The 10,147-nt window shown below is 36.1% G+C and overlaps 1 protein-coding gene across 1 annotated transcript in view; it reads right to left on the bottom strand.

The window, feature by feature from the left end:
* The window catches only part of SPATA1 (spermatogenesis associated 1), a 128,598-nt gene that overhangs the window by 51,558 nt on the left and 66,893 nt on the right, over window positions 1–10,147 (bottom strand). Inside the window, exons 8-9 of the mRNA XM_042781695.1 lie at window positions 4,536–4,647; window positions 1,397–1,527 (exon numbers count right to left, since the gene is read on the bottom strand). Of these exons, the coding sequence (XP_042637629.1) occupies window positions 1,397–1,527; window positions 4,536–4,647 (243 nt within the window). The remainder of the gene's footprint in view (window positions 1–1,396; window positions 1,528–4,535; window positions 4,648–10,147) is intronic.

The following is a 10,147-nucleotide window of genomic DNA, read 5'->3' as shown; positions in this document are numbered from 1 at the left end:
CAACAACAACAACATTCCATGTTACAATTATTAATGGATCTTTGCAGCTGTTTTTCCTTATGTTGAGTTGTATCCTATCAGCAAATGAAGGTCCCAAAAGGTTTATTCCATCCACATCATGAAGGTCGACTCTACTTTGAGGAGGAAGCTCTTTGCCAACCTGAGGTGGTCATCTTCCAGTACTATACCAGAGAATGTTCTGCTACTATTCATAACTTTTTCAGTGGCAATTTTTTTTAGAAGCAGATCACCAGGTCCTTCTTCTAATCTGTCTTAGTCTGGAAGTTCTGCTGAAACCTGTCCACCATGAGTGACCCTATTCGTTTTTGCAATATGAATGGCACAGCCTCCAGTATCACAGCAACATGCAAGACATCACAATACAATAAACTGACAGATGAGGTGGTCTAACAAGGTAGATGAAGAATCCTAAAACCAGTTAATTCCATATATGCCTTTTATCCTCAATCAATTCTGTTATGAATTGAATTGTGTCTCCCAAAAATATGTTCTGTAAATCCTAACTTCTGTGCCTCTGGTTATAATCCCATTTGGGTTTGGGTTGTCTTTTTATGCTAATGAGACAGGATTAGCATAGGGTGCATAGGCATGCTTTGTTTTATGGCACTTTTCAGATACTGTGTTTTCTTATGAATTGAAGGTCTGTGGCAACCCTGTGTTGACCAAGTCTATTGGCACCATTTTTCCAACAGTATATGTTCATTTCATGCCTCTGTCTCAATATTGTGACAATATTTCAATTTTTTTCAAAATGCCCTTGTGCACTTAATAGACTACAGTATAATGTTAACATAACTTTTATAACTTCACATGACTTGCTATATTGCAATATTCACTTTATTTCAGGAGTCTGGAACCAAACCCACAGTATCTTTGAGGTATACTAATATCTTGAATCATTCTCTTTTGAGCTATAAAAGAGATTACACAAGTGAGCAGAGCCAAAATAGGGGAAGAGAGAAACCAAGCCACATGAAGTGTGCCCAGGAGTAAAAGCTTAGGACGGAGGACCTTTCTCCAGAGCCAACAGAGAGAAATCCTTCCTCTACAGCTGGCACCTTGAATTTGTATTTCTAGCCTCCTACACTATGAAAAGTTCAGTACTTCAAACGTAGAAGCCATTCCACAGAAGGAAGATGGGGCTATCTACTTCCATAAAGATTTACAGCCTCGAAAACCCAATGGGGGTTGCTATGAGTCAGAAAGAATTCAACAGCGATGAGTTTGGTTTGGTTTTGGAAACTATGAGAAAATAAATTTCTGTTTATTAAAGTCATCCACTTTTAGTATTTCTGTTATAGCAGCACAAAATAACTAAGACAAATTCTATAAAACTTAAGTTTACTTTTACTGTGATAAAAGACACATAACAAACTTTACCATGATATCGCTTTGATTTGCTTTGCTCAAATAGCCTTTCAACTTTTTTAATTAGTTCTTCTCTAATTCTTTCCAGGTATCTTCTTTCTTCCTTTACTTGTTTCATTTGTTTGATAATCTTCTCTCCTAAAGAGATTATATCCCATACTCATTAATGTCTGGAAGTTAAGGATTGTTAAATCTCCCAAAACATGAACTATAAAATTTGAAAGGAAATAGTCTATAAGAGCAAGAATAATTTTCAGTCAAGGATTTCTTAAAGCAGTTTCACATTTATCACTAAGAAAATTCTGTGTAGTCATTTCTAAGAGAATGTCATGGATTAAATTGTTTCCCACCAAAATAGATGTCAACATAGCTAGGCCATGATTCTCAGTGGTTTGGCAGTTATGTAATGATGTAATCATCTCCCATGATATGATCTGATGTGATCAGCCATCAGCTGTAAGGGAAATATGGTGGGATGCAACAGCCTTACTTCAGGAAAGGCCCTGATCCAATGTAAGGGGAGTATACTTGGGGTGGGGCCTGCAACAACTTTTATCTTATAAAAGAGAAAAGAAGCCAAGAAGAAGGGACCTCAGTTCCACCAAGAAAGAAGAGCTGGGAGCAAAGCATATCATTTGGACTGAAGGTTCCTGTGCTGAGAACCTCCTAGACCCATGAGAAGACTGATGACAAGACACATGGAGAACTCTAAGGAATGCTGGGCCCACAGATGTTGAAAGGAGTCAAGGACATTCCTCCAGAGCCAACAGAGAAAGCCATCCTCTAGAGTCGGTGCCTTGAATTTGTACTTCTAGCCTTCTAAACTGTGAGATAATAAGTTTCTGTTTGTTAAAGCCATTCACTTGTAGTATTCCTGTTAGATAACTAAGTCAGAATTTGATACTGAGAGTGAAGTGTTACTCTAACAGATATCTAAAATGTGGAAGCAGTTTTGGAATTGGGTAATGAGTAGAGGATGCAAGAATGTTAAGGTGCTAACAGTAAAAGCCTAGATAGCCTTGAAGAGACTGTTGGTAGAATTCTGGATGTCAAAGGTGAGGGCTCAGAAGGAAGTGAGGAGAGCTGTAACACTGGAAATGGCACAGATGGCAAGAAGCAGCAGCAGGGAAATGGCAGCCGCAAAACCAGCACGAGATAGCACAAGAGTCAACCTACTGAGCAAGAGAGCTGAATGCTTTTGGGCAGGAGGCTTGCTGGTAGAGTGGAGAGTCTCAGAGCACTTGTCAGTAGAGCTAGATTTGCTGATCCATGGAGCAACAAAGTTGAACAACTTCAGGCCAAGGTCTAACTGGTAGTGTATAGTGCCTCTGGGCACTTATCATTAAAGAGCTTTGTAATACTTGCCTGAGCAGGGTAGAGGTTGGGCCAGCCGAAAAGGCCAAGAACCAGAAAGCAGAAGCTGAAGAGACAAGGAGGATGAGTAGCAGAGCTACATTAGTCTCAAATGGTTAAGCTCATGACCTCTAGAATCTCAAATGGTGACACCTTGGCCTGCTGGTCTTAAAGAGTGGGGCTGTCATCTCCTAGGTTTCAAAGAGTTAGATCTCCATCAACTCGGTTTGGAGTATGTGGCTGCCATTCATGAGTGCCAGGGAGATGGGGTCAGAGCCACTGCCCAAAGCTGAGAGAGTGGGGCTGCCATGCCCAAAGGGCAGAAAAATAGAGCCTGCCAGGGCTGAGGAGCTGGAGTCACCATTTCAGTTAGACTAGGAGAATGGGGCCACCCAAACCAAGAAAGCAGAGTTGCCATCCCAGAGAGCATAGAAGGCATAGTTGAAGCCCAGAGATGAGGGGCCTCCACCAAGAATGCAGAGAGCATGGCCAACACCCAAAGTCTTGATGGTCTCAGAGAACAGAGGATTATTTTCAAGACTTGAGAGCTAATCTGTGTTGTTCTGCTGGTTTTTTATTATTTTTATTTTTTTTTTATTTACTTGGTGCTCGTTATTCCTTCTTTCTCTCCAATTCTCCCATCTGTAATAGAAATGTTTTCTTTGTGCCTGTTCCACCATTGTACTTTGTAAGCACATAACTTATAAAGCACAATGGTATTCTGTACATTTTGCCCCAATATGGAAGAGGGATTTTGCCTGTTTGGAATTTGGACTTAATTTAAAACTTTGGGAATGGTATGATGGGGTTAAAGTGTTTTGCATGTGGCAAAGGCATGAATTGTTGGGGCCAAACAATGGAATGCCATGTCTCCCCCAGATATGTGTTAACTTGGTTGAATTATGATTTTCAGTAGTTTTGCAGTTATTAATGTAATTTGGAAGTTATGTAATGATGCACTCATACTCCATGATGTCATCTGAGGTGATCAGTCATTAGTTGTAAGGGGATTACAGTGGGATATCACCCTTACTTAGGTCATAGCCCTGGCCTGGTATAAGGGGAGTTTCCCTGGGGTGGGGCCTACATCACCTTTTATCTTACACGAGAAAAGGAAAAAGAAGTGAGCAGAGGAGGATGGACCTTCGGTATCACCAAGAAAGAAGAGCTGGGAGCAGAAGGTGTCCTTTGGATCCAGAGTCTCTGTGCTAAGAATATCCTAGACTCAGGGGAAGATTAATGACAAGACACATGGAGATCTCCAAGGGATGATGGGCCCACAGATGTTGAAAGGAGACAAGAACATTCCTCCAGAGCAGGCAGGGAGAGAATACCTTCCTCTAGAGTCGGTGCCCTGAATTTGTACTTCTCCCCTCCTAAACTGTGAGATAATAGGTTTCTCTTTGTAAAAGCCATTCACTTGTGATATTTCCATTATAGCAGCACTAGATTACTAAGACAGAGAGCTACATAATAGGATTTACAAAATACATAGTGTAGGTCACATTCCAGTGTGTCTCTTACCTGTTACATATATGTGTAGAAACTTAGGTATAGCTCAAATAATTATGCTTATACTTTTTGGTATGGTGCTTTTGGGAAATTTATCTTGCACTCAAATTTATTGTACTTATATCTTAGTTGGTAAATTTATATTTTAGAGTATATTTTTCAAATGAAATAATACTAATGACTAAATGTACATTGCAATCAATATAAATTTTATGATTTAACATTATGTAACTTTACCTCACAAAATCATCTATGCTTACATCTTTAATCATTATACTTACTCTCAATATGTAATGAAGAGACATCAGTTATTTCTGAAGAAGGAGTAGGTTGACAAGGAAGTGAAGGAAAATCAATAAGATCTGGTAGGGTGGCACACTCTTTTTTGCTTGTCTGTAAGCAAATAAGAAAATCAGTAAGACCTGATAGAGTGACACATTCTTTTTCACCTGTCTGTAAGCATTTCATAAAACATAACAATGATGCATTTTTTATTTATATGGTGGTAAACTCCCAAATCTTCATTTATAGTAATATATTCTCTCTTGTGTTCCAGCTTCTCCATTTCACTACTGTTAGACATTTTGCACAGATATTTCAAAGTAAAATTTTATAAAAATCCATTTTTATCAAAATATTATTTCATTCTAAGGTTTCCTATCTTAGTTATCTCCTATAAGTTCCTTTTAATATTTTAAGATGGCTGTTGATTATTATATTTATTTTTATCTATCTTGAATTAATTTTGATAATTTATATTTGCTTAGAAAATGGTAATTCTATTACATTTTCAAATTTTAGATCAGCATTGCACATCATTCTTGTAATTTTATCTGCTCTGTAGTTTTGTTTACAATGAATTTGTCTTTCCTAATTTTTGTGCTTCTACCTTTTTTTGATAAATAACCTTAAGACTTACCAATGCCAATTCTTCTCCAAACACCATTTACTAGATTTTGATATAATTTTCAATTTTGGTAAGTTTTTTACTTCTATAATTAGTTCATTTCTGTATCATCAAGCCTTCACTTCTGCTTTCGTTGTTTGCTTCATTATTCTTTTTTAGTTTATTTTACTTTATTTTCCTTCTTAAGTTGTATGATCAAGTTTTCAAAGCATAAATTAGAATCTCTCCACACCTCTCTCAACTACAAAATCATCCATAGCTTATGCCTACATACTTCCCATATAAATGGAAAAATAAACACCCTAGGCTAGCAAAGTGTACTCAAGACCTCACATTTGTTCTAAGAATCAGATGCTGTAGACACATCAGAGAGGATTACATAGTTAACAAGGAGAGATTTAAAAGAAGGGGAATTGGAAAACAAAGAGAATCAGGTGTAGTAATTTGTTTGGGAGGGCATAGCTTCTGGAAGAGAGAAATTTGCATTGAAAATAAGAGGTGTCTTGGAGCCTTGGTGGTAAGAGAAGAGACAAAAGTGGCCAAGATAAGAGTTTAGTTGAATTAATAAGTAGAAAAGAATCCAAAGAAAACAAATTCCACCCCCTAAGAAAGTCCCATTCAGTAAAAATAAATAAATAACTTCATTTCACTGAAGCAAAAGCAGAGGGTCTTTCTGATCTGAAAAAAAAAAAAAAAACCAGAATAAGCCACCCAAACACTACTCCCTATTCTTCTATATGATTGTCTGCTGATTCAAGAAGATCCAATAGAAATAAAGAACAACATCTGCAAAATAATCTAGCATGTACACAAAGTTAGTTAAGTGGAAAAAGTAAAAAATGACAATGAGAATATAAAAAACTAGACCAAAAAACAGGCAAATATGATGAGAAAATCCTAATATAACCCTTTCAACATAGATTAACTATAATAAACAAGAATTTTCAGATATTAAAGAACATCATGCATCAGAATTTTAATTTTAATTTTAAAATTCAAAATAAAAATATAAAATCAACAGGAATATGGGCAATGGAAGTTTCTTGAAATGAAGAAAGAAATTAAAGAAAAAATAAAATTGAGAAATGAATAAACTAGCAGGTGTCCAAGAAAGAACAGATATGACCAAAAATACAGTAAGGATAATACAGAATAGAAATAAAATGCACCAAGAAAATAAAACATAAATAAACAAAGTTATAGAATAGATCAGAGAGAAAGTGATGCTGTAAAGGTAAAGAAGATCTAAGATAAGACTAATTGTGGTCTCTGAAGGAGAAAAACAAATGGAAGGGAACTACTATTTAAAATTATAATTTAAGAAAACATTCCTGAACTAAAAGTAGTGTTTCTATATTGAAAATGCCTACTGTGTATTTAGAACAATGTACCTAGAATTCTCATTAGCCTGATAAAAAAACTATGACACATTTAAAGAACTCTCTAGATTTCCAAGCAGAAAGACCTAAGTGACTTTACAAATAAAAGCAAATAAGGGTGTTATCAGACTTCTAAATAATAATATATAAAACAAATATAATAATGTATAAAGATATCAACAGAGCAATCTTATAAAGAAACTCATGAAGCAAATGCATAAGTCAAGGACTTTACAACCAGTCAACCTGTCCTTCAAAGTATCAAGGCTGTAGAGTGAGGACTATGAAACATGTTCTGTAAAGGACATAAAGGAATAAATATTTTAGGGTTTTCAGGCTATATATAACTCTGTGGTGTAGTCCATAAGGCATTTGACTACTAACCAGAAGGCTGGTGGTTCAAACCCACCAGCCCCTTCTCAGAAGGAAGATTGGGCAATCTACTTCCATAGTGATCCTACCTCAGAAACCCAAGGAGGGGTTGCTATGAGTTGCAATCAATTCAATGGCAGTAAACTTGGTTTTTTGGTGGTTTGTATATACACACATAGATATATATACACACACACATATATTTTACTTTCATCATGGTGAAAACATACAGAACAAGACATTCACCATTAAAAACTTCCACATTTACAACTCAGGGACATTGATGGCATTTTTCATGTTGTGCACCATAATTGTTATCCTTTTACAAAATATTCCACCACCACTAGCATAAACTCAATGCCCCACCACCATCACCTACCTAGGAATCCCTCACCCCTTCACATCTCTGGTAACCAACAAAGAAATTTCCCTTCCAGGTAAACCTTTCCTTGACTTTTGACTTTTTACAATAGTGATTGCATTTATCCTTCTGTGATTGACTTATTTCATTCATCATCATGTCATCCAAGTTCATCCACATTACACAATGTTTTGCAGATTCTAGATTATTCTTTAGTATCGCATAGTATTTCACTGCATGTATGCAGCACAGTTTTGTTATCCATTTCTCCAGTGATAGGCACATAGGTTGTTTTCACTGCTTTGCTACTGTGAATAGTGCTGCAATGAATATGGGTGTGCATACATCTATTTCTGTCCCAGCTCTCACTTCTTTAGGATATATACCTATTAATGGGACTGCTGGATCAGATGGTATTTCTATTTCCAACTTGTTAATGAATCACCATATCAATTTCCACAGTGGCTGTATCATTTTACAGTGCCATCAGCACTGTATGAGAGCCCCCATCTCTCCACATCCTTGCCAGCATTTGTTATTTTCTGTCTTGTTGAACTTTGCTATTAATGTTGGGTTAGATGGTATCTCAGTATTGTTTTGATTTTCATCTCTCTAATGGCTAATGATCATGAACATTTCTTCATGTGTTTGTTGGCTGCCTGAATATCATCTTTGGTGAAGTGTCTGTTTATATCTCCTCCCCATTTTTCAATTGGATGATTTGTCTTTTTAATGCTGAGGTGTTAGAGTTTTCTATAAATTTTAGGGATAAATTGTTTGTCAGATATGTCATTGCCAAATATTTTTTCCCAATCTGCACATTATCTTTTTAGTCTTTTGCAGAAGTCTTTTGATGCACATAAGTATTTAATTTTTAGAAGGTCCCAATCATCTAGTTTATTTTCTGCATTTTGGGTTATGCTTGGTAGTCTACTTATGTCAAAAATTAGGGCTCCTAAATTTGCCCCTATTTTGTCTTTGATGAACATTATAGATTTAGGTTTCATATTTAAGTATTTAATCCATCTGGAGTTACTTTTTATGTGTGGTGTAAAGTATAGATCTTGTTTCACTTTTCTGCAAGTGGATATCCAGTTTTGCCAGTACCATTTGTTAAAAATATTATCTCTTCCCCATTTAATGGGTTTCAGCCCTTTGCTAAAGATCAGATGGTCATAGGTGGATAGATCTATTTCTGGGTTCTCAATTCTGTTCCACATACTGTCTGTCATTGTATCAAAACCAGGAATGTTCTGACTACTGTGGCTATATAGTAGGTTTTGAGATATGGGAATGTGAGACCTCCTACTTTGTTCTTCTTCAGTAGTGCTTTGCTTATCTGATGTCTTTTTCCTTTCCATGTAAAATTAGTGATTGGTTTTTCCATATCTTTGGAGAATATTGATGGAATCTGGATTGGGATTACATTGAATGTATAGATTGATTTGGGTAGTACTAACATTTTCACAATGTTCAATCTTCTCATCTATGAACATGTTATGTTCTTCCATTTATGTAGATCTCCTATAGTTTCTTGTAGTAGTGTTTTGTAGTTTTCTTTGTATAAGTCTTTTGTGTCCCTGGTAACTTTTATTCCTAAGTATAGTATCTTTTTGGAAGCTATTGTAAATGATATTGGTTTCCTTTTCAGAGACCTCTTTCCTGGTGTAGAGGAATCCAACTGATTTTTGTATGTTGATCTTGTATCCTGCCACTATGCCAACTCTTTCAATAAGTCCCAGTAGTTTTCTTGCTGAATTCCTTGGCTTTTCTATGTATAGGATCATATCATCAGCAAATAGGGATAGTTTTTGATTTCCCTTTCTTTCCTAATCGCTCTGGCTAGGACTTCCAATACAATGTTGAATAGAAGTGGTGATAGTGGGCATCCTTGTCTGGTTCCTGTTCTTAAGAGGAATGGTTTCAGTCTCTCTCCACTGAGAATAATGTTGGCTGTTGGTTTAGCATATATACCCTTTATTATGTTGAGGAATTTCCCTTCTACTTCTATTTCTCTGAGAGTTTTTACAAGGAATGGGTATTGTATTTTATCAAATGCCTTTTGTGCACCTATTGATATGATCATGTGATGCTTCCTCTATTTTACTTATGTGATGGATTGCATTGATGGTTTTGCTAATGTTGAACCATCCTTGCATACCTGGTATGAAACCCACTTGGTCATGATGTATTATTTTTTTGATATGTTGTTGCAGTCTATTGGCTAGAATTTTGTTGAAGATTTTCACATCTATATTCATGATGGATATTGGTCTGTAGTTTTCCTTTCTAATGGTGTCTCTGCCTGGTTTTGGTATCAGGGTTATGCTTGCTTCATAAAATGGAATTGGGAGGATTCCATCCTTTTCTATGCTCTGGAGTGGTTTGGGTAGGATTGGTGTCAGCTCTTCTCTGAATTATTTGTAGAATTCTCCAGTGAAACCATCTTGGTCAGGACTTTTTTGTTGTTGTTGGCAATTATTTTATGACTTGTTAAATTTCTTCTTTTGCTATGGATCTGTTCAAATTTTCCACCTCAGTCTGTGTTAGCTTAGGTAAGTAGTGTGTTTCCAGAAATCTGTTCATTTCTTCCAGATTTTCAGATTTGTTGGAGTACAGTTCTTCACAGTATCCTGATATTCTTTGTATTTCTGTTGGTTCTGTTGTGATATTGCCCATTTCATTTCTTATTTGTGTTATTTGCATCTTCTCCTTCTTTTCCTTTGTTAAGTTTGCAAGTGGTTTGTTGATTTTATTACTCTTTTCAAAGAATCAGCTTCTAGTCTTTTTAAATTTTTTCTATTGTCTTTCCATTTTCTGTTTTATTTATTTCTGCTTGAATCTTTATTATATCTTTCCTCTGGCGACAATATG

The sequence above is a fragment of the Orycteropus afer genome, unplaced genomic scaffold, assembly GCF_000298275.1.
Source record: "Orycteropus afer afer isolate SDZICR_OR568_19922 unplaced genomic scaffold, OryAfe1.0 scaffold00152, whole genome shotgun sequence".
NCBI classification, from domain to species: domain Eukaryota; kingdom Metazoa; phylum Chordata; class Mammalia; order Tubulidentata; family Orycteropodidae; genus Orycteropus; species Orycteropus afer.
The sequence above is the reverse complement of the archived record's forward strand: the minus strand, read 5'-3'. Positions and strand labels throughout refer to the sequence as shown.